This window comes from Cherax quadricarinatus, chromosome 66, assembly GCF_038502225.1.
Source record: "Cherax quadricarinatus isolate ZL_2023a chromosome 66, ASM3850222v1, whole genome shotgun sequence".
Classification (NCBI taxonomy): domain Eukaryota; kingdom Metazoa; phylum Arthropoda; class Malacostraca; order Decapoda; family Parastacidae; genus Cherax; species Cherax quadricarinatus.
Window position 1 is genome coordinate 9,964,139 of NC_091357.1, and position 24,792 is coordinate 9,988,930.

At 42.8% G+C, this 24,792-nt stretch overlaps 1 protein-coding gene across 1 annotated transcript in view; it reads right to left on the minus strand.

The window, feature by feature from the left end:
• LOC128704200 (uncharacterized) overlaps nt 1-24,792 on the minus strand; it is a 308,440-nt gene that overhangs the window by 181,224 nt on the left and 102,424 nt on the right. The window contains exon 4 of the mRNA XM_053799257.2: nt 12,087-12,839. Coding sequence (XP_053655232.2) covers nt 12,087-12,839 — 753 coding nt within the window. The remainder of the gene's footprint in view (nt 1-12,086; nt 12,840-24,792) is intronic.

Genomic DNA, 24,792 nt, shown 5'->3' on the forward strand with positions numbered 1-24,792 from the left:
ACAATGTTGATATAGCCCATTTTTAAAAAAAAAATCCTGTGTGACTGTATTAGTTACTAGCTCTAGCATTTCCTCTCCTTCCTCTTGAAGGAGAGGTATGTCTGCAGGATCAGTTACACCAGGAAAGGTATCCCCACTCTTACATTCCCCAGTTAATAAACAAGGGACTCTTTCCTATACAACGGATTCCCCATCCTTCCTTTTAACTCTGTAGACCCCTACCATACCCCCTCCCCTCCCCAACACGTACACTGTCTATTCATGTCAACAACACTCGTACCAAAGCAGGTTTCATCTTACATAAACTGCCTCCCTTCAGCCTCTCTAATAAAGCACCTGAAAGGGAGGGATTTTCCTTACTCAGCCAACCTTTTTTTTAACACCTGAAGACGAAATTTACGGAGAGAGAGAGAGAGAGAGAGAGAGAGAGAGAAGAGGTAGAGAAAGGAAAGAGAGGATAGAGAATGAGTGAGTCTGGTATCAACACTATAAATGAACATATCAAGAGACTTGTTCCTCTTCCTGGAAAAAGAAGATTAACAGACGGGTAATTTTTCCCTTCACTGACAATTGTGGGAGGAGGAGGAGGAGGCGGAGGAGGCTGAGGTGGTGGAGGAGGAGGAGGAGGAGGAGGCGGAGGAGGCTGAGGTGGAGGAGGAGGAGGAGGAGGAGGCGGAGGAGGGGGACGAATAGGAGAAAGAAGAAATGAAAAGAAAAAGAGGAAGAGTGCAGATGGTAAGGAGGAGGTAGAGGGGCAAGGAAGAGTAAAGAAGTGTGGGAAGTATAATAAAGAGATAGAGTAGAGGAAACAATGCATCAAATGAACAAAAGAAAAGTAAAGAAAGTGAAAGAGAAATGTGATAAAGAAGGTGAGTAGAGAAAGAGGAGTGTGATAGTGAGGAAAGGAATAGAGAAAAGGAGTGTAATCTAAAGGAAGGAGTAATAAAAATGTAAAATAAATAGAAGGAATGAGGGATGTAATAAAAAAGAATGATGGAGAAGCATAATAAAACGAGTAATAAAACGGAGTACTACAATAGGAAGTAATGCAATAAAAAAGGGACCTTAATAAAGAGAAAGAAGCATAATAAAAAGGAAGAAGTGTATTAAAAAAGTGTAATAGGAAGGAAGGAGATAAAATAATGGGCAATAAAAAGAGGCATGTAGTGTAATAAAATAACTGATGTAGCGTAATTAAAAGAAGTATGGTAAAAATTAGGAGGAAACAAGAGTAGAAAGTGAGAATAACGAGGGGAAAGAAGTGGTACAAAAGCAAGACAGAAATAGCGAATGGACTAAAAGAGGAAATAAATGTGCGTAATTCATACTTTCCGCCACGTACACCCGAGACGTAAGTCACTTTTATGGGCAGATTTTGCCCGTGTCTACGACGGAAACATTGAAGAGGGAGATGGCGAAATGTGGATAAATATGGATGAGCATTCACTGCTAACTCAAGTTTCGTAGAGGGAACTTTGGAGGAGTTTTCAGTCCCTTTCTGGGAGAATGGACGGACCTAAAACTCGTTTCTAGTTTCCTTTGCTAATTGTGCCTTAGTTAGGAACACTTTTCTTGCCGAATAAGGCAAGCGAAAATTTGTGTATGCAATAATTTCGCAAAAATCATTCTGAACCTAACGAAATAAATATATTTCATTATGTTTCTTTATTATTAAATTATTGTAAACTTATCTAAAATATATTTAATTCGATTAGGTTAAATTAATTTAAGCTTGTTATAATAAGGTTAGGTAAGTTTCCTAAGATTCTTTTGGTACGTATTATTAATTTTTACATTAATATAGATGAAAAAATATATCTTTAAACGTATAAGAGAAAATTTTTGAAAAGACTTAATTTTAAATGAGTTCTTGCTATTTGACCAGTTTTTACCTATTCAACACGACATATATAACATGTTTTTACCCAACAAAATATACTAACTTTTGCAGTATTGTCGAAAATTGCCAAAGAATCATTTCTTGAAAAGCAACGTAATGAATCAACACAAACTGCAAGAAGGTAATTACCCAACCAGATTATTCCCCGCCTTACGTGCAGCTGCGCAGGATATATGAAGAAAAAAGAGATACGGTGTCTGTCTGTCGCTATTTTTGGTCTAATGAGAATTCTCTGCTCGTATCTGTCAAGTATTCTCGTTTCAGGATAAAGATATGGAGGTCTTTCTCACGCTCAGGGAGAGGATGGGAGGGAATGGTGGGAGAGAAGGATGGGGAAAAGAAAGTGGGAGGGAAGGGTGGGATGAACAGATGGGAAAAGAAAGAGGATGGGAGGGAAGGTTGGGAAAAGAAAGAGGATGGAAGGGAATGGTTGGAGAGAAGGATGGGTAAGATTGAAGGGTTTGGAAGAGGACGGTTGGAGTAAGGAAGAGAGGAAGGTAGAAGGCTGGGGAGAGATGTGTGGGAGGGTGGAGATTGAAGGAAGAAAAATTAGAGGAAAGGGACAGTAGGGAGGGAGAACATAAGGGAGATGATGGGGAGAGAGGGAGGGAGACAGACAGACAGAGAGATGGGGGATAGAAACTGTTGGGGGTATATAAATGCATCCAACAAATTACGTATGAAAGCATTCCCTCTACACACACACACACACACACACAATGAAGAGGTGAGGCCAGGAGCTATGACTCGACCCCTGCAACCACAACTAGGTAAGTACACACACACACACACAGACACACACACACACACATACACACATACACACACACACACACAGACACACAGACACACACACACACACACACACACACACACACACACACACACACACACACACACACACACACACAGCCATTGTTTACCCTGCGAGATTAAAAAGTATCACGGATGGTTTGTCAGGGATTATATGGGAAAAAACGATAAAAACAAATTATGTATGGAATCATAGGGGCAATAAAGTATGTGGAAACAAGATAAAAAAAATAAAAGTTGCAACAAACTGAAATAATAGATGAAATACCTGTAAACTACACGTCAGTGTAGTTTACAGATATCATGCATCGGTCAAAATATTGACGACACAAATGATTTCATGAATGACAGGGCAAAAGCAACAAACATCTCCATAATATCATATAACCCTGATCCCACTTGACTTGGAAGAAGTCATTGATTGCATCCCCATGTACTCTGCCCCAGATCCTGACTAGTGGATCTTTATATTCATCAAGAATTGCATGCAGCCTTTGTAACTTCCCTTAAATATTCTATGGAGAAGTATCCTGGACGCTGGGGTAATCCCATGGCCATAAAAAAAACAATAAAACCCCACTCCACAAAGGTGCCAGCACGTCAGTTGCAGAAGACTATAAACCTACAGCACTGGCGTCCCATATCAAAATTATTCAGTTTCTCTGCATTAGACTGAGAAGCCACTGGTTGGCGAAACGTTTCCAGGATAAATATACCCAAATTTTACACAAGTGTTTCATTTGTCAACTTGTCGGTTTTCAGAACCATTTATTCAAAATCTTAAATATTGGATAAGTGCAGCAGTCTTCCTGAAAAAACCAGAACTCTGCCTCTGCAAAATGCCAGATCGAAATATGTCTATGAGCCGGCGAGCCAGCGGAAGGCTTCGGTCAGATGACCTAAAGCTCCAATGGCGGGTCATCATCCGACTAAGACCCGCGTCAGGAGACACATGTCCTGTTTCCTGACGAACATTACCTAACCTAACCTCAAGCCGTTTTGAGAGGGTAGAAAAACCCCTCGAAACCGGTCACATGTATGTTACAAGTATCTCCCATTATATAATAAGAGATGAGGTTGTGATCCAGATCAAGATGAGAGATAGCTACAGTTTCATCCCCATTATGCTGGGAGCAGCTCCCAGGATTTAATCTTTCCCATTCCTGTGAGGCCGGGACGTGGGGCCGGTGACCCCTGGAATCGACTCTGGTAGAAGTGTTCAGGCCATGTTTTAGGTAGTATTAGTGATAGTCTTGGTGGCCGTACTGGGACAGTACTTTGCAGTGCTGGAGGTCGTGCTTTGCACCATGCTTAAGACCGTGCTTTACGCTGTGGTGGGCACGATGGTTCTACCGTGCTGCGGGCTGTGATTTGCACCATGCTGGAGACCGTGATGGGTTCTTTGCTCTGGGCCGTGCTTTGCGTCGTGCTGGGCGATGTTTAAACCATTATAGGAGTCCGTGCTGGGAGCCGTGCTTTGCGCTTTACTGGGTACTATGCATGTGCCGTGTTGGGAGCCATGCTCTCTACTGCTGGGATTTTTACTCTGGGGCGTGCTGTGCTTTGCACTGTCCTGAGAGCCGTGATGTCCGTTGTGTTGGGAGCCGTCCTTTGCACTGTGCTGTGCGCCGTGCTGGGGCCATGCTGTACGCCGTGCTGGGGGCCGTGCTGTGCGTCTTGCTGGGGGCCATGCTGTACGCTGTGCTGAGGCCGTGCTGTGCCCGTGGTGGGGGCCGTGCTGTGCGCCGTGCTGGGGGCCGTGCTGTGCGCCATGATGGGGGCCGTGCTGTGTGCCGCGGTGGGGGAGCCTGCTGGGATTGTGCTGTTCACCATGCTACGGGGCCGCGGTATGCACTGTGCTGGGGAGCCGTGCTGTACACCGTGCTGTGCGCCGTGCTGGGGACCCCGTGCTGGCTCCTCGTGGCAACAAGGGCCCGCAGCCTCGACAATGGCCGCCTCTTCAAAAATGCATTATAAATACTCCTTGGCTTTTCTTGTCAAGACAATATCTCCTGTTTTTTACTCTGGTCTTTTACGATGTGAGATATTTGAAGGCTTAGAGACAGGATGGAGGTGCCAGCAAGAAGGAGAGGACCCAAGCAGAGGAAATCTCCCCTGAAATTTAGTGTGTATTTCGCCCTTAATGAACTGACTTTTCTTCCGCCTCCTTGAAGGCATTCATTGCAAAATAGTTTTTTTTAGCCTCTTCTTGAGACGAAGTTAATTATAATTCTGGTAAAATTGCAACCTATTGGATTTATGTAAATTTATTCTGATTCTTGACGATGTTAGTGTTTGTTTATATAATTATCATCTCTTTTATTATTGTATGTCATTATTATTATTATTATTATTATTATTATTATTATTATTATTATTATTATTATTATTGGAATTTCTGGAGATAAGAAAACGTCAATTTAGCCTCGCTAGCCTGTTGGTGTTAAGACTGGCCAAAATCAAACTGGAGAAGGATGGGCAGTCTGCATATTCCTAGATTGTCAATAGATATTCGACACTATCACTGTAGATGGATTCACAAACTGGAATTTAAGACTGGATGGCGGGAAGAGTGCTTCAAGAATTCACGATGTAATTAAAAGACAAAGAGTCTCGGGTATAGAAGAAACAACAGCAGTCATCAGGGAAGTGTGTACTCAGACGTAGCTGTAAGGACAGAACACTCAAAATTTGTTACAGGTTTGTCACAGATATATCTCTTGTCATTAAATTACATCGCTTACAGATATCGACATGTAAGTGGTAATTCTCCTCACTGACATACATGTGAAAGAGTATGCTTGCCAGGGGTGATCCTTGTGGGATTCTACTAGTTACCTGGGTACAGTTACCTGTACCCTCTGGGTACACGTAATTGTACTCAATTTAATGATAAGAGATATATCTGTGACATACCTGTAACCAGTTTTGAGTGTTCTGTCCTTACAGCTAGGTCTAAGAACACACTTACCTGATGACTGCTGTTGCTATCAGCTGTCTGCAGTTTGTGTGTGTGTACGACCGCCCACTTTTGATTTGATTTTGACTTGTTTAGAGGATTTTATTACTTTTCTGGCCAGGCCTTCGTGTTGGTTGCCCTGTCAACCAGACTATTGCTGTTGGTGTTTCACCGATCCCCATATCCGTTACAACTTAGTTGATCTTGCACACCGTAGGCATAGTGATCCAGTTTCCTCTTGATTACTTCCAAACTTGTTCCGACAAGATTTCTGATTTTTGGTGGTAGCAGGTAGAATAGTCGAGGCCCCGGATATTGACAAAATTCTCTTATTATGCCCCATGGCTTCACTACTTTTCACTGGGTCTCTTTTACACTTCCTTCCATATCTCTCTCCAGTTCGTTATGATAGTGTGCTGATTTGGGACTAGGCCCTCCAGTATCTTCTTTATGTATCAGTATTTCTCGCCTTCTCTCCAGTAAGTACACTCCCAGTTCTTTCAGGCATTCTCAGTAGTTTCAATGCTTTATTCGCTCTGTAGGCAGCAAACTTTGTATTTTTTCCACTGTTATCTCTTGCCTTGAACAAAGACATCAACATTGAGAGCTGAATTGTCACTATTGGTATTTTTTCATATTTTGAAAGTTCACATTATCCTCTTATCACTTTCCTGGCTTTTGCAGCGTTTGCTTTGTGTTCTTTAAAAGACAGGTCAGCTGATATTATTATACTCAAGTCTTTTAAATGTTCTTTTCGTTCTATGGGAATTACGCCGACGTAGTGTAACACTGACATATTTTTATGTTACGCGGACGTATTTCATGCTTTGCTAAGGGATTCAGTGTTGTGCCGACGTATGCCTTGTTATGCTGACATAATTCTGTGTTACATCGATGTAATTCCGTTTGATACATTTGTATCTCGTTTTACGCCCAATTTATTCCCTTTCCCCACACACCCCTCATCACAACACGCCAATCCTTCCCTTCTTCCATCTCTCTACCCCTTTCTCTCCCTCCCATTCGCAGTCCAAATCATGGCTGAAAATTACTGTAGTGACCATATTAATGGACCAGTTTGTCCTCCAAACGCCAAAGTTGTTTGCAAGTGTTCTGAAGATTAGAACATTTGACATTGTAATGGGAAAGACGAGCTTCAACAGAGACAAAAGCAGGAATAAGATTTGTACATGTTAGGAATGTTTACCTGGAGAATTACAGAGGTCACCGCCCCAGCGGTGACCTCCGGTTGATGGCTTAATCTATCAAGCTGTTAGTGACCGCTGCCCGCAATCCTACTTATGTACCACAGCCCGGTTGATCAGGATCTGCTTGAAGAGTGTGCCTGGTTCCCTCTTGAAGATATCCAGGGGTTTGTTGGCAATCCATTGTTGAAGGCTAGAAGAGGGATAGACAGCTTTATCATGGGACCAACTTATGGGACGGCTATGGTCTCTTAAAGCGTCTCTTGTCTCGTCCAAATCTTTCTTGTTGTACTTTTTATTTTACTGAGTACATAAAGTTTAAAACTAAATTTGAATCTAACATATCTCTAAATTTCCTTGATACTCACATGTCCTCCTCTCTCTGACTTTTTAATTTTTTTTCCCGTCTGCCTCAAACATGCACAGTGACATGCATGTTCACTATTTTTCTTCACCTGCACAATCTGTTAAGAGAAATGTTATTGTCTCTCTCCCTCTGCTCCATCAACATTTGTAATCCTCAATTTCTTGATTCTAAAATTTTCGTTCTTCGCAATTTATGCTCTTGTCATGGCTATCCTCCTGATTTTATAAACTGCCTCCTTTCATGGTTAAAAGACCTCTCCTAAACTTACTTCTCACTTGGTAGCTGCGTCTGCTCGCATACTGTTTGACAGGAGTTTGATTCCCGGCACTAGTGAAACGTGGGACATGTTTTATTAAATCTGCTGCTCCTAGTAGTAGATACCAGAGTGTTAAGCAACTGGTGTAGGACGCATCCTGGGGAAGAGGATTAAGGGGCACGTAAGCTCCCTCGACTTTTAATAACATGTTCATTTTTCCACCATAATCTACCGTCTCCATAATTACTATCGCATTTGCCCCTCTTAAATAACGCATGCAAAATGTTTGCCTTGCTGACACCAGCAACGCTCTTTTCTGTCGCGTGAAAGATCGAAGCCATTCCATAAGCTGGTCCTCTGCTAAAACTATATATCCTCTTTAGTAACCTTCATAGAAGCCGTCTTGGTGAGTCGGCTCTTATACACAAAATTCATAACATGAATCATAGGATAGGTTTTCTCTGAAGCTTCTTTCCCAGTACACCCAGTCCGTCATCCCCATCATTCTGACACCCAGTCCGTCATCCCCATCATTCTGACACCCAGTCCGTCATCCCCATCATTCTGACACCCAGTCCGTCATCCCCATCATTCTGACACCCAGTCCGTCATCCCCATCATTCTGACTCCAATAACATCACCACCGTCCCCTCCCCGCCACTATACTATACCCTTTTTTGTCTTGTCTTCTCTGCCCCCTTGCCCCAACCACAACAACCTGCATCAACAACAATCACAAGAACAAAAAGTTCTGATCTTCTCAATCGACACGATGAATAATGAAAAGTGGATGAGGTCCTATGAATAGCGAGGCGGGTAACGAGAAATAAATGAATGACTCGTTAAGATTATTGCCATGCACGGTACTGAATGGTAATAAATAATTTAGAATAGTGATAGATAATCGATAATGATGCATGCGTCTGTGGGAAGAAACAAGAGGGAGGTAGGGAGGGTAGAGAGGAGAGAGGGAGGGAGAGTAGATGGGTGAAAGGAAAAAAAGAAAAAGGAGGAAGGGAGGTTGGAAAGTAGAGAGAGAGGGGGGGGGGAGAATAGTTGGGTGGAAGAATAAGGAGGAACGGAGGATGGAAGTGTTGGAAGGAGAATGGGAAGGAGAAATGGATGGGGGCAAGAGAGAGAAATGAAGAAAAAAGAGACGGGGGTAGGGAGAGCAAAAAAGGTAGAGGGAGCGAGGGCTAGGGAGAAATAGATAGAAACAGAAGGGAAGCAAGGGGGAGATGCAAGTGTAAGAAGGGGGGTAGGAGGAGAAGGAAAGGGATAGAAAAGTGTGAATGGAAAGGGATATGAATAGGAAGGGAGGGAAGTAGAAAGGTTGGAAGAGAAATGGGGGGATTAGAAATAATAAATTAGAGGGGTTGAGAGGGAAAAAGTAAGGATAGGAAGGGAGAGAGAGAGGAAGGGAGGGATGGGAAGGGAGGGAAAACGGAATGGAAAAATAAGTGAAGGGCTGGTGCGTGCGCTGAGTACTTTATTCTGCATGTACCAGAACAAGCATGAATCCTGCAACGTCTGGAAATGAGAGGCCATCAGGGTCGATCCAAGGAAGAGGAGGCTAGGTTTAATTCCTTGGATCAAAAGCTCCCTTCACTAACGTCAAGGAACCTGTCATGAGGGAGGATTATTACTGCATTCATAGGGGAGCGCTAAATCCGTAAGGGTCGTACACTTCCCAGTGAATGGGAGAAAATCAGATTCGATCCAAGAAAGAGAAAGATAGCTCTAATTCCTTGGACGAAAAGTCGTTCATCATGTGTCCCGTAGCTCGATTGCTAGCTCACTCAGCTCACACACCGAGGTCCGGGGATCGATCCTCTGTACGGGTAGCAACATTAGGACGTGTTTCATTAAGCCACCTGTTGTCCATGTTAACCCATCAGTAAAATAGGTACCTGGGTGTTAGTCGACTGGTGTGGGTCGCATCCCGGGACAAAATTGACCAATTTGCCCGAAATGCTCTACATAACAAGGGACTTTCTGTATAGTAGCATGTCATTGATGTCACTTAGACCTGTATACCTCGTACATGTACTTGTAGAAACAAAGATTATTATTATTATTATTATTATTATTATTATAGGCACCTATTCTCTTGCTTAGGCAGAGTCGAGTTCCTCAAACTAATTGAACTGTCCGAAAAATAGATCTTTTCGAAAATATTATGCATTGGTGATACAATCTTGTGAATTAACATGGTATGCCTGAAACCTAAAACACACACACACACACACATATCATGTGGGAGTTCGAACACGTGGATTGGGTAAAAATACTCACGTAGGCTGGAAGTACGTATATTGTAACTGAAGTATGTGGAAGGGCGCCACAGCCGAACCTGCCTCTCTCTGCCCCTTGGCTAGACTGACTAAGGAGTGCCCATGGGCGAGGGGGCGCTTGAAATCCTGCTAGGTCAGCAACAATATGAATACAGACAGTGACTCAGGCAGAGACGGTTGGTAGTGAGTCATCTACTGGTACACTGGTAACTGGTAACTGGTTACTACTACTGAGACACACACACACACACACACACACACACACACACACACACACACACACACACACACACACACACACACACACACACACACACACACATCACACAATCACACAATCACACACACACACATACACACACACACACACACACACACACACACACACACACACACACACACACACACACACACACACACACACACACACACACACACACACACACACACACACACACACACACACACACACACACACACACACACACACACACACACACACACACACACACACAAAGACAAAGATGTTCCAGAGATTGGACACAGTAACAAGGGGACACAGTTGGAAGCTGAAGACACAGATGAATCACAGGGATGTTAGGAAGTATTTCTTCAGCCACAGAGTAGTCAGTAAGTGGAATAGTTTGGGAAGCGATGTAGTGGAGGCAGGATCCATACATAGCTTTAAGCAGAGGTATGATAAAGCTCACGGCTCAGGGAGAGTGACCTAGTAGCGATCAGTGAAGAGGCGGGGCCAGGAGCTTGGACTCGACCCCCGCCCATATTGGAGTATGCGGCACCAGTTTGGAACCCACACCTAGCCAAGCATGTAAAGAAACTAGAGAAAGTGCAAAGGTTTGCAACAAGACTAGTCCCAGAGCTAAGAGGTATGTCCTACGAGGAGAGGTTAAGGGAAATCAACCTGACGACACTGGAGGACAGGAGAGATAGGGGGGACATGATAACGACTTACAAAATACTGAGAGGAATTGACAAGGTGGACAAAGACAGGATGTTCCAGAGACTGGACACAGCAACAAGGGGACACAGTTGGAAGCTGAAGACACAGATGAATCACAGGGATGTTAGGAAGTATTTCTTCAGCCACAGAGTAGTCAGGAAGTGGAATAGTTTGGGAAGAGATGTAGTGGAGGCAGGATCCATACATAGCTTTAAGCAGAGGTACGATAAAGGTCATGGTTCAGGGAGAGTGACTTAGTGGCGACCAGTGAAGAGGCGGGGCCAAGAGCTTGGACTCGGCCCCTGCAACCTCAACTAGGTGAGTACAACTAGGTGAGGTGAGTACACACACACACACACGAGACCTGGACAGACTGGACACCTGGTCCAGCAACTGGCTTCTCGAATTTAACCCCGCCAAATGCAAGTCATGAAGATCGGGGAAGGGCAAAGAAGATCGCAGACGGAGTAAAGGCTAGGTGGCCAAAGACTGCAAACCTCACTCAAGGAGAAAGATCTTGGGGTGAGTATAACACCGAGTACGTCTCCGGAAGCACACATCAACCAGATAACTGCTGCAGCATATGGGTGCCTGGCAAACCTGAGAACAGCGTTCCGATACCTTAGTAAGGAATCGTTCAAGACACTGTACACCGTGTATGTCAGGCCCATACTGGAGTATGTAGCACCTGTTTGGAACCTACACTTAATCAAGCACATCAAGAAAATAGAGAAATAGCAAAGGTTTGTGACAAGGTTAGTTCCAGAGCTAAGGGGAATGTCCTATGAAGAAAGGTTAAGTAAGGGAAATCGGCCTGACGACACTGGAAGACAGGAGGGTTAGGGGAGACATGATAACGACATACAAAATACTGCGTGGAATAGACAAGGTGGACAGAGACAGGATGTTGAGGATGTTCCAGAGAGGAAGCTGAAGACCCAGATGAGTGAAAGGGATGTTAGGAAGTGGTTCTTCAGTCAGAGAATAGTCAGGAAGTGGAATAGCCTAGCAAATGAGGTAGTGGAGGCAGGAACCACACATAGCTTTAAGATAAGGTATGATAAAGCTCATGGAGCAGGGAGAGAGAGGACCTAGTAGCAGTCAGTGAAGAGGCGGGGCCAGGAGCTGAGTCTCGACCCCTGCAATCACAATTAGGTGAGTACACACACTAACATTCAGTTTGTTATCGTTGCGTTATAAGCCCAACTGGCGAGGTCTGGCTAAAGAGCACGACATGAACATAACTGTGACACTGATGGTCATTCCCCCTGGAAAGCCCTGTCTTCCACCCACTACTCCACACTGCTTCACTTAAGGTTATTAACACTCACCTAAGACCACTTGTAGCACCTGCACCTCCACCTGAACCTCCCTCCTCCACAAGGTTGTCCCTGATGTTCGTTCCTTGTAGTAGGCAACAAGGTGGTACCTGCCAGGGGTTTCGTAGATGTAGGTGAGCGTGTACATTGCCCCAGGTGGAGTCATCTTGCACTCTAAGTCATAGCTCGGTGGGATGAGGTCAGGATCGTTATTAGGGGACAACAGTCGAGTCAGATTTGGACACACTTCTGCTGAGGAGAGGCGAGGACCAGTATCCCTGATTGTTTGAGAGCTTCCCGGTAGTTTATCTGGCAGCAAGTCGCTTCTTTCCTCTCTAGAAGGTATCATATTGTTCTGGTGTTCAGAAGGTATTTTGTCATTTTCTTGGTGTCCGAAAGATAAATCGTTTCTCTGGTATCCGGAAGAAAGTTTGTTGTTTCTCTGATGTTCTAAACTCTTTACATCGTTGTCCTTATGCCCGAAAGGTAGCATATCGTTCACCTGATGTTCAAAAAGTGGGGGGTCACAGTCCTTATTTACGAAAGTTGGCTGTGTACTTTCTATGTCATAGATCTCATTACCTCCATCACCCTCAGTTACCAATTCTGTCACTTTCAGCAGCCGAGGAAAACCGTGAATTGGAGTCGCTTCCGTGACCTCTCCTCTGACTTCTTTAGGGTCAAGGTCATCAGAGATGGAGACGAGGAAGGTCGCCTCACTGCCATCGCCCGCCTCCAGGTGGATCCAACCTTCTTTGTTTACACCTGGGAAAGGAAAACATCTTACTGTCACACAAATATAATTGTATCTCTGGGCTGAGCTGTTTAACATAGATTAACATACATATAAAGATTAACAAGCATCATATATCGTTACTAAAATCAAGATTTAACGATGTGTTGTAAGAAGCATCAGCATATTCGGGCCGTCTCACCTCTATAATAGGAGAGAGATGAGATTGTTTATGTATGAAAGAGAACCTCCATATGGCGCGGAGGTCTAAGACGAGAACAGATAAACTCTAAATGAAAACTGAACGATGATATTTCGGTCCGTCCTGGACCATTATAGAGCTACTGACGACTTGATGATGATCTGGGACTGGCTGAAACGTTGTCTGACTGTAATTTATAATTTGTGGTCTTATGGTGTGTTCCAGCAACGGTGTTATGGTTCATATTTTTTGGATTAAAGCGCTCAGTGCCACCAGCTGCAGTTATGTCAAATTTGCACTAATGTCCCTCCCCTAACCATCCCTCCCCTATTGACACAGATACTTTCCCCCCCCCCCTTCCCTGTCGACACAAATACCCTCCCCCTTCCCTGTAAACACAAATAACCTCGCCCTTCCCTGTAGACACAATCTCCTCTCCCCTGTAGACACAAATAGCCATTCCCCTTTTTTCCTTATCTACACAATTAACTTTCCCCTCCTTTATCTATTCATATACGACCTATAAAATGTATATATGTAACTATACCTTGTAACCTACTTAGACATACCTGTGACCGGGTTCGAGGGTTCTGTTCTCACAGCCCAGCCTGTTCAGCCATGCTGTTGGTGCTAGCGGCCTGTAGGCCCACTGCGATTACAATCTAGTTGCTCAGACACTTGCAGAAGATAGTCTAACTTGCTCTTAAAGTCTTCTAAAATTTGTTCCAGCGATATTTTTAATAGCTGCTGATTGTAGATTCTTGGACCACGAATATGGGGAGTGTTTCCTAATTTTATCTTTGGCGGCTCTGCTTTCTTCTGGATTTATTCTTCACTTTCTCCCATAACTTGTCCTCCACTAAGTTATAACAGTGTGCAGGTTAGGGACCAAACCCTCATGATTCTTCTGTGCACTGTATATATCATCAGGTATTTCTCCCTTCTCCGTTCCATGGAAAATAATCAAAGCGCTTTAAGGCGTTTCTAATAATTTAGATGTTTTATCGATGCTGTGCGGATAATATACGACCTCAGTACATTCTCCAGCACTGCTTACTCTCCTCTCTCTCCTTCCTGGAGGTTACCTGGAGGTTATTCCGGAGATCAACGCCCCCGCGGCCCGGTCCATGACCAGGCCTCCCGATGGATCAGGGCCTGATCAACTAGGCTGTTACTGCTGGCCGCACGCAGTCCAACGTACGAGCCACAGCCCGGCTGATCCGGCACTGACTTTAGGTATCTGTCCAGCTCTCTCTTGAAGGCAGCCAGGGGTTTATTGGCAATTCCCCTAATGCTTGATGGGAGGCTGTTGAACAGTTTTGGGCCCCGGACACTTATGGTGTTTTCTCTTAGTGTACCAATGGCGCCCCTACTTTTTATTGGGGGCATTTTGCATCGCCTGCCCAGTCTTTTACTTTCGTAGGGAGTGATTTCTGTGTGCAGATTTGGGACCATTCCTTCCAAGATTTTCCAAGTGTAGATTATGATATATCTCTCCCTCCTGCGTTCCAACGAGTACAAGTCAAGTGCTTCCAAGCGTTCCCAGTAGTTAAGGTGCTTGACAGAACTTATACGTGCAGTAAAGGATCTCTGTACACTCTCTAGATCTGCGATTTCACCTGCTTTGAATGGAGATGTTAATGTACAGCAGTATTCCAGCCTAGAGAGAACAAGTGATTTGAAAAGGATCATCATGGGCTTGGCATCTCTCGTTTTGAAAGTTCTCATTATCCATCCTATCATTTTCTTTGCACGTGCGATCGTGGCACTGTTGTGATCCTTGAAAGTGAGATCCTCAGACATTACTACTCCCAGGTCCCTTACATTATTTTTCCGCTCTATTGTATGGCCGGAGTCAGTAGTATACTCTGTTCTAGTTATTATCTCCTCCAGTTTTCCATAACGGAGTAGTTGGAATTTGTCCTCATTGAACATCATATTGTTTACCGTTGCCCACTGGAAAACTTTGTTTATATCTTCTTGGAGGTTAACCGCGTCCTCAGCAGATGACAGCCTCATGCAGATCCTAGTATCATCCGCAAAGGATGATACGGTGCTGTGGTGTATATCTCTTTTTATGTCTGATATGAGGATAAGGAATAAGATGGGGGCGAGTACTGTGCCTTGTGGAACAGAGCTCTTCACTATGGCAGCCTCCGATTTACCTCTGTTGACCACTACTCTTTGTGTTCGATTTGTTAGGAAGTTGAAGATCCATCTCCCCACTTTCCCAGTTATTCCTTTAGCACGTATTTTATGGGCTATTACGCCATGATCGCATTTGTCAAATGCTTTTGCAAAGTCTGTGTATATTACATCTGCATTCTGATTTTCTTCCAGTGCATCCAAGGCCATGTCATAGTGATCCAGTAGTTGTGAGAGGCAGGAGCGACCTGCCCTGAACCCATGTTGCCCTGGATTGTGCAGATTTTGGGAATCCAGGTGATTTGCAATCCTGCTTCTTAGCACTCTTTCAAAGATTTTTATGATGTGGGACGTCAGAGCTATTGGTCTATAGTTCTTAGCTAATGCTTTGTTGCCACCTTTATGGAGTGGGGCTATATCCGTTGTTTTAAGTGACTGTGGAATTTCACCCATGTCCAAGCTCCTCCTCCATAGTGTACTTAGGGCACGCGAGAGGGGTTTCTTAATGAAAACAGAGTTCCACGAGTCTGGGCCCGGGGCTGAGTGCATAGGCATGTTGTCAATGGCTTTTTCGAAATCTATCGGAGTTAGGGTAATGTCGGAAATCTGGCATACATTTATGGAGTTTTGAGGCTCATTCATGAAGAAATCATTTGGGTCGTCGATCCTCAGACCGATTAGTGGTTCACTAAACACAGAGTCGTACTGGGATTTCAATATTTCACTCATTTCCTTGTTGTCATCTGTGTAAGTCCCATCCTGTCTGAGTAAGGGCCCGATACTAGATGTGGTATTTGCCTTGTTTTTGGCATATGAAAAGAAATATTTTGAATTTCTTTCAATTTCACTAATAGCTTTAAGCTCCTCCTGCCTCTCCTGGTTCCTGTAAGAGTCATTTAGCTTAAGTTCGATAGTTTCCACTTCCCTGGTCAGCGCCTCCTTTCATGGATCAGATATTCTAGCACTCCTGAGGAGCTCAGTGACTCTTCGTCGTCTTCTGTAGAGGGAGCGTCTTTTTCTCTCCAGTTTACTCCTGCTCTTCTTCTTTCTTAGGGGAATATGCCTAGAACATGCTTCGGCTACCAGGAAGTTGATCCTTTCAAGGCACTGGTTTGGATCCATGTCATTTAAGACATCTTCCCAACATGTTTCGTTTAGGACATGGTTTACCTGGTCCCAGTTGATGTTCTTGATGAAATTGTATTTTGTGAAGACACCTTCACAGGTACATGCATTCTGCTGTTCAGGACCCCTATGCATGTACGTCTGGACTTCGATTAGATTGTGATCGGAATTAGTTGTTTTTGATATTCTTACGTCTCTTATCAGGTCCTCATTATCTGTGAAGATAAGGTCAAGTGTGTTTTCTAGTCTTGTTGGCTCCACTATCTGCTGGCTTAAGGTGTGTTTTTCGCAGAGACTTAGTAGCTCATGTGTGTGTGACCTTTCATCTGCGCTACCTCCGGGGATTGTTTCAGCTATAACATTATTTGCTACATTCTTCCATTTTGTATGCCTTAGGTTGAAATCACCAAGCAGTAAGATGTTTGGGGATAGAGCTGGAAGGTTTTCCAAACAGTAATCGATTTTCAGTAGCTGTTCCTTGAACTGTTGTGAGGTTGCATCTGGTGGTTTGTATACAACCACAATGACTAGGTTTTGGTTCTCGATCTTTATTGATAGAACTTCAACTACCTCATTTGTGGTGTTCAGCAACTCTGTGCAGATAAGGGACTCTTTGACATACAGGCCAACCCCCCCTTGTTCCCTGTTTTTTCTGTCGCATCTAAAAAGGTTGTAACCACTTATCCATATTTCACTGTCAAAGTGATGTTTTGTGTGAGTCTCTGTGAAGGCTGCAAACATTGCATTAGACTCCACTAGAAGTCCACTGATAAAAGGTATTTTGTTGTTGGTGGATGGCTTAAGGCCCTGTATATTAGCAAATATGAACGAGGTTGTATTCTGTGTTTGTTGGGGGGATTTTGTTATTGGCATCAGTAGTTGTAATTCTGGAGGGCCATGAGTGGCCACTGGCTGCGCCTCCAGTCCAACAAGGCTCCAAGGTGGTGGACTATTTGGTGAAATGAATTCAGGGTTCACCTGAGGAAGTTGGTCTTTGAAATTAGTAAGGTTGAAACGTCTGGGTACAATGACCAAAACGTCGTCAATGTATCTCAGCCATGGCGGGGAATAATATATTTGAACTAGTCCCTTTCTAGGTGACCTAAGTAAATGTTAGCTAAGACTGCACTAGGTGGTGATCCCACTACCATTCCGCATTTCTGGCAGAGTCCAGGCATGAATCTCCATATCCAGTGGATGTGGAAGAACAGTTTTAGCAGAGCTTAAGTGGTGGTAGTTTATCCACCAGGAAACAGGACAAATGTTTCCTGACATGGGTCTTAGTCATATGAGGGCCAACTAACTGGAGCTTTTGGTTTTATGGGCGAGGCCTTCCACTGGCTTGTTGGTCCACTACCATAAAAAAAATTATTTCACTTCATAGAATTTGTAACATTAGAGCCCAAGTACTGGTCTCTGTCGGCTGCGAAACTGGAATACACATTAGACGAAGTCTTAAGACTTAAGTCTGAAGAGTGTCTGATCACCCATCCTAAGTACTTCACCACACTCTATTACACCTAAGTATCTGTTAACTGATAGGTGAACATAAGTAATAGACAGAAGGATACCTGCCTATACGCCTCAGAGGCCAGGTAAAAGTCTTCTTGCACAGTTGAATGGCGAGAACCCAATTCCGGGTAAATTCAGACGGATTACTGGGGACAATGGAACTAGTCCAATCCAGCCGGAGCCGAGGCAGGGGTCTAGCTCCACAATGAAACATCTCCTTCACAAAGAGGCGAGCCCAGAGGCCTTCATCTGACGGGCGTGTGGACACAGACTTATGTAAGGATGTATGACAACCGTCAGGAGAAGGATGTGGTGGGTAGCAAATGATAGTGAGGGAGGATATGAGGGTAGTGGATGATAGTGAGGGAGAATATGAGGGTAGTGGATGATAGTGAGGGTGGATATGAGGGTAGTAGATGATAGTGAGGGAGGATATGAGAGTAGTAGATGATAGGGTGGTTATGAGGAGAAAATGATAGCAAAGAAAGGAAAAGTGAATAAATAGAGGATAGGAGATAATTAATAGGAGATTTGAGAGTAGAGGATTGTAAAGAGAGGATAGAAGCAAGCAGAGGATAAAAAGATAAAAATAAACCATAAAGAGATAATATAAAAATAACAAGAACATGATAGAAGGCAACAAGAAGAAGTTATGGGGATACAAGATAGCACGATGATGTGAAGATAGAAGAATACAAGTAGAGAGCAGGTTAAATAATAGCATAGAGAGGATACGACAACAAAAGATAATAAATTGAAACTAGAGGCAGCAGGTATAGGAGAGAGTAAGGGTGTGTCTACTGTCATTTGGTCATGAGAGAAGAGTAATACTATTCTCGAGAGGGGAAGTGTGAGGGGAAGTGTTTAGTGTGTGTGTGTGTGTGTGTGTGTGAGGGAAATGCCTGCCCTCTTCATAATGTAATTTATTATTTCACTCTTGCTAAGATAGTGGGACGGGTGACTGTTTCACTGGCCTTAAACAGTGATCATCTGACTATGGGGGAATGTTTAGTATATTCACCTTCAGCTATGAGGGAGCTAAGTGTGACGACTTAAACAAAAACTATCAAACATTCCTTGGGAGGCTGTATTAAGCATTCTGAACAAAATCCAACGCATAAAAAAGCTGAATGAAGAAGCACATAAGGTTTGTAAAAAGAAACGTCCCACTAAGAAAACCCAAATGGAGATCATATAGAAAGCGGAGAAAACTTTGCAGAAGAATGAAGGCTGCTGAAATGCTTAACAAATAGATATCACAACCAAGGACAGAAAGTGTACTCGGGGAAATTAGATACCGACTAGAAACTAAAGCATTCAGACAAGACAGGTGAAACACAAAAAGAACAGAAAGGTATTTATGTAACTGGTCACAGATAAAGCACAGGTAAAATGCATAATAGTTAGAAATGGGACGACACCTAAATTTTTGCCTGTAATGATAACATCAAAATTAGCCGATACCACTGATACTGTGGCACACCTCTAATAACAGTAATGTTTATTATTATCACAACGGAAAAATGAGCCTGGAAGAAAGAGGTTTCTTGACTAAAGAAGTCAGGACATTGACAGAACACTGTAAGGCACTTTCTACACTGGAATATTTCTGCACAATAATAACCTCATTCAAGAGTGTTAAAACTTCGGAAATGGAAAATATTTAGATATTTTTTACTGCCTGCATTAGTTCAAACACTAAATTACTGGGAAAGCCGGCAATCTCTCTAAATGTACTCCCTGGAGCACAGGCGGGAAAGATATATCATAATTTGCACCTGGAAAATACTGGAAAATGCTAAAATAACCTCTTTGGGGAGTATTAGGCGTGATAGATGGTGCAAAATAATCCAGGTGAAAAGCATGGATGCAATATATATATACTAAGGGGTTACAAAATACGCATACAAAATCCAAGACTGATCATCACCCTCAAATCAAATGAAAAATGATTGATGGTGTATAGTTTTAGTTGGCAACTTAAGTTTATACAAACTGTTTTTGGTCAGCCGACTGATGTAGTGCTCTACGTCAGACTGCAAGATACAAACACTGTCAGCCAGGAGGCCTGGTTACAGACCATTCCGCGAGGGGTGGTGTGGTTCATTGTCATTAAACAAAGGACTCTGACACTTTTTCAATTGATGACCCGTAACTGGCTTTGTTCACTGTCTTGGGGGAGCTAGGTTTCAAACCCCATTAAGAAAACGGTAAGACAGAGACTCTCCCACCAATACATGACATTTTACTCATTACATGAATACGTCTGTTTATGGTAAGATGACAGAATTTCGAAGAATAATGACTCCAATTCAGAAAAAAAGGCAGAGGTTACACCTTCTTCACATTCGTTCACGAGATTTCCATGGTTACCTCTCAAAACGTAATCAAAACGTAATGAATATAGAGGTTAAGAATTCTTAACCTCTGGATGGCTCTGGTACCGCATTTCTTCGTTACTGCAAGAAAGCTGGAAAGAGGTCGTGAGCTGAGCACTCACATACAAAATGACGTACAAAACATTATTGTGATTATCTTTGCTCAAGAACTGGCGTCGATAATTAGTCACTTTATTTCTTAAGATCAAGAGTTCAGAGGTCCAGATAACGAGTCAATTCGTTATGAGGCAAGTGTCAGGGATATGCTCATCGATTTGTGTTTGTGGGGGTTCGCGTCTCAGGGTCTGACACCGCCTATTAACCTATGATGACTGGTATAATTGTTTTTGTCCTCTTGGGCCATATTAAAATTCTATACACTGTGTATGGAGTTTGTCTCCACTATCAAATCCAACTGGTGTAATTTTTCTTTCAACATAAGACATATGAACTTTCCATCAACCCTGTCTCTCATTTTTCTTAGATTCTAGTTATGCTGGTTTTACTTATGTCCCCTTGTTTTGGCTTCCACTCAATTCAAACTCTGTCTTGCCAAATCCTCTTAGTATTTTATATCATAATTGCGTCCTACTCATTCCTCCTCTGCTCCCAAACTCTTCATACTTAGTTTCTTCAGTCTCTTTACTGAATTTTCATCTCTGCTCTTGGATAATTTCATATTCAGACCATTTTATCTTTGAGTTCCTCCACAACAATTTCTGGACTATTACAACATGGTCTTGGAAACATTGGAAAGAAAAACAAAATGTAGATGTAGTGTACACAAACTTTGTAAAAGCCTTCGACAACTGTAACCTTAGTGTAGTAACGCACTTGAATTCAAGAGGAGTAATTAGAAAAAATGGTAGACGGGTTTTTATTTTTTAATAAATCAAACTCAGGAGTAATATCAGTGTAAATCAGAGACTGTTACAGAGAAAGACTCATCCCTATTCTTTCTCATTTTCACATTCGAAATAGACAGAGACGTAAATCATAGCCACTAGAATTTGTTGGAGAGTGGCGTCCATTGAAGACAAGGGAAATGCTATGCTTATAAAACAAGGTCTTCAGCGAGCCACTGGAAGCAATAGGATATTCAGTAACGACAAATTCACTTATTGTATTATAGAAATATTGCGGTAGTAAAAATTGAACACTCGTCGTTTTGACAAAAACTGTTCCCGTAAAACCCACATAAAGTGGTCGTCCCACTTAACATGTCTTAGCTTTTCTTTTTATGTGTACCTACAACTTTTTTGTCACTACTCTGTCCTACCCATATTCCTTCCCATCCACATTCTTACTGTCGGTCTGTTTGTTTGTATATATATTTGTCACAAATATTTTCCTGACACGGGCCTTTAATTGATGATGACCTTTCTCTGGCTTCCCAATAAGGATAAATTTTCTTCTGTAACTTTAGTAGTTAGCTACAGTGTTCGTCTCTTCTCAGGGCCAACCCAACTATTTCCCCACTCACAGCACTTGAACACTGCTGGTGGCTGATTCATCGATATTATGGCTTATAAACCCAAATTATTTAAAAGAGAGGAAGATGTGATCGACTTAGGAGTGATAATAGCAGATCTTACTTTCAAGGATCACAAAAGTGTTACTATAACAACCTCGAGGAAAATGATACGCTGTACAACTAAAACCTTCTAAACAAGAGATGCTAAGCCAGTGTTACTCTGTCATATAATAATAGTCCGTTGTAAGATACAGATCTGGAGCATGTGCAAAGAGCCTTCTCTGCTCACTTAAATTCAGTAAAACACCTGAAGTCCTTCGAATTGTACTCCTGGAACGTAGGCGAGAAAGAAACAAAAAGTTGGACCTTAAAAATTCTGAAAGGATTTGTTCCAAATTTGAATGAAAATTTAGATTTTTTCAGTATTTCCCGCAATTCATTTATATTAACGTAGGAATATATTTTGTAGTACATATCTAATTTTTTTTTCTTTTTGATGTGTCCTTGCGTGAGTGCAGATTAAACGCAACAGCTGTATATTTGAGTCTAATAGATATTACCCGTTAATGGTTCCAGGGCTCATTAGCCCCACGACCCGGTCTCACACTACGCTTCGTATTGTAGGAATAATAACTTACGTAGCTCGAGAAAGTAAAATGTATATTGAAGGTAAGCAGACGTTGTAAGAGTTATGTCCTCTTCATACAAACTATTAAGTGTCCATTTATGTATTTAATGACTGATAGTTAACCAACTGAAGGAAGGAAGCGGGGATAGGTTAGCTTAGGATACGGCTTTGAGAGAGGAAGAAAGGAGTGGGCTGAGGGGGTGAGAGTGGAGAGAGAAAATGGAGGGGAGGGGGTTATTGGTGAGGGAGGGATGGTGGGGATTAGGGGAGTGATGGGGGTACTGGGGAGAGTGAGAGAGCGTGTCTAAGTACCACTGGGCTGCCAGTACACTAGGGTACGTTCAGCTTCACTACCTTCATCTACCTTCCTCCCTCTCTCACTGTTACCTTCCACCCTAACTCCCTCTTCTACCTTATTCTCTTCTGCCTCTCTCACATTTGTCCCGTTCTGTTTTTTCGTTGTGTCTATCCAAACTCCTCTTCCTGCCCCCTCCTCTCACTTCCATACTTTGCCTGGTTACTGATGTCTGAAATTTTGCCAAATAAAAAAGCAGAAACCCTGGTGGTCTTCTACAATTCACCATCTCTTCTCCCTCTCCCCTGTTTTACCTTTTCTCCCATATCATGGCGTTACCTTCTCCCTCTCCTTACTCAACCTACTTCCCTCCCTCTCATATTCTTCCTTTTTATCACTTTCCCTCTATTCTCTCTCTTTCTCTCCCTCTCTTTTTTTTACACAGGGTTTTACAAGGTTAGGTCAAGGGTTCCTAACTTTATTTACAAGCTAAGAGCTGTTACCTACATCAGCTCATTTGAAAGCCATATTTTTTGTTATGAGATGTATGGGCAAATAGGGAATAGGATGAAGTTGGAGTCATCTGTGGGCCAGCGATTTCATATGGTTAACTTACTCACTCTCTCTTTCTCTCTCTCTCTCTCTCTCTCTCTCTCTCTCTCTCTCTCTCTCTCTCTCTCTCTCTCTCTTTTTACACAGGGTTTGACAAGGTTAAGGATCCCTAGCTTTATTGACAAGCTATTTGCAGGTTAAGAATTCCTAACTTTATTGGCTAGCTAAGAGCTGTTACCTACATCAGCTCATTTGAAAGCATTTTTATTGTTATGAGACATACAAGTAGGGAACAGGATGAAGTTGGAGCCATCTGTGGGTCAGCATTTTCATGTGATCAACTGACTTTATCTCGTTGACATCATTATGCTGTACGAATGTGTTCCATACTCGAGTCATCCTGGGTATATATGATCTCAGATGGAGTGATGTTCTGGAGAAGGGTACAGCCAGAGTGAAGTTGCTGCTTTCTGCCCGTCTTGTGGCATAAAAGCTTGTTTCACGCTGTCCTCGAAGTGGATCTCTCTCTCTCTCTCTCTCTCTCTCTCTCTCTCTCTCTCTCTCTCTCTCTCTCTCTCTCTCTCTCTCTCTCTCTCTCTCTCTCTCTCTCTCTCTCTCTCTCTCTCTCTCTCTCTCTCTCTCTCTCTCTCTCTCTCTCTCTCTCTCTCTCTCACACACACACACACACACACACAGTCTTGTCCCTCTTCCACTTCACATCTTCCTCTGTCCTCCCTCCCACGTCGCTTCCTCTGGTCTTTAAGCTCAAACATATCTCACTTGTTTTTACCTGCATGAATTTACACTCATATATTTATGGACATACATCATTGACAATAAGTCTCAGCAATAAAATTTATTTGCATTACATTTGAAGTGAATGAAATAAAATATTGCTGACAAATATGAAGAAAAAGACGCAAATTACAGAATATGCTTTTGTTGAAGAAACGTTTCGCTCTGTGTAGACCTTTTAAAGCTCTGCATCTGAGCGAAACATTTTCCCAGTGGAAACTTGTTTTGCATCTTGTCATTGTCTTCCAGTTTGAATTGAATTAACTTTTCTTTTATCTACATTTGCGCGTTTCTTTGTTCCTGTTCTCCAAGTGTGTCTTCCCCTTTTCTCCTTATGTAATTTTCTCGCCCTCTTTGCTCTTATTTTGGTACTAATGTTGTATGGTAAATCATATATTATATTTCCAAAGGCAAGTGTGTTTGTGTGTGCGCTCGCTCGCGCGCGTGCTCATCATGGTATTTTCTGCAAGTGTGCATTGATGTGAAAAAGAATATAACAGTGGAGAATATAGCATGAGCAATGCCTGAGATTGTGTTAGGGAAGGATAGAACTCACCTCCTGGCAATGAGGACTCCTCATGCAGGGGATTTTCTATTGGATGACTTTATTTCCTCTTGAAATACATACTTTAACTCTCAGAACATTCGTATTGGCGTTGCTCTAAGCTTTGGTACTCCTATCTTCACCAAACACATTTTTTATCAGCGGCACTCCTCTGGCAGATCATTTCTTGTATCATGGTCTTGTTTGCCATAGATCTTATTGAAAGATCTGAAGGCCTAAAGAAACACTTTGCAACAGCCGGTTGCCCAGCAATAAGGTAGCCGTTCTCTCATACTGCTGCTAGCTTCTGAGAGTCCCAAAGTCTAGAAAATAAA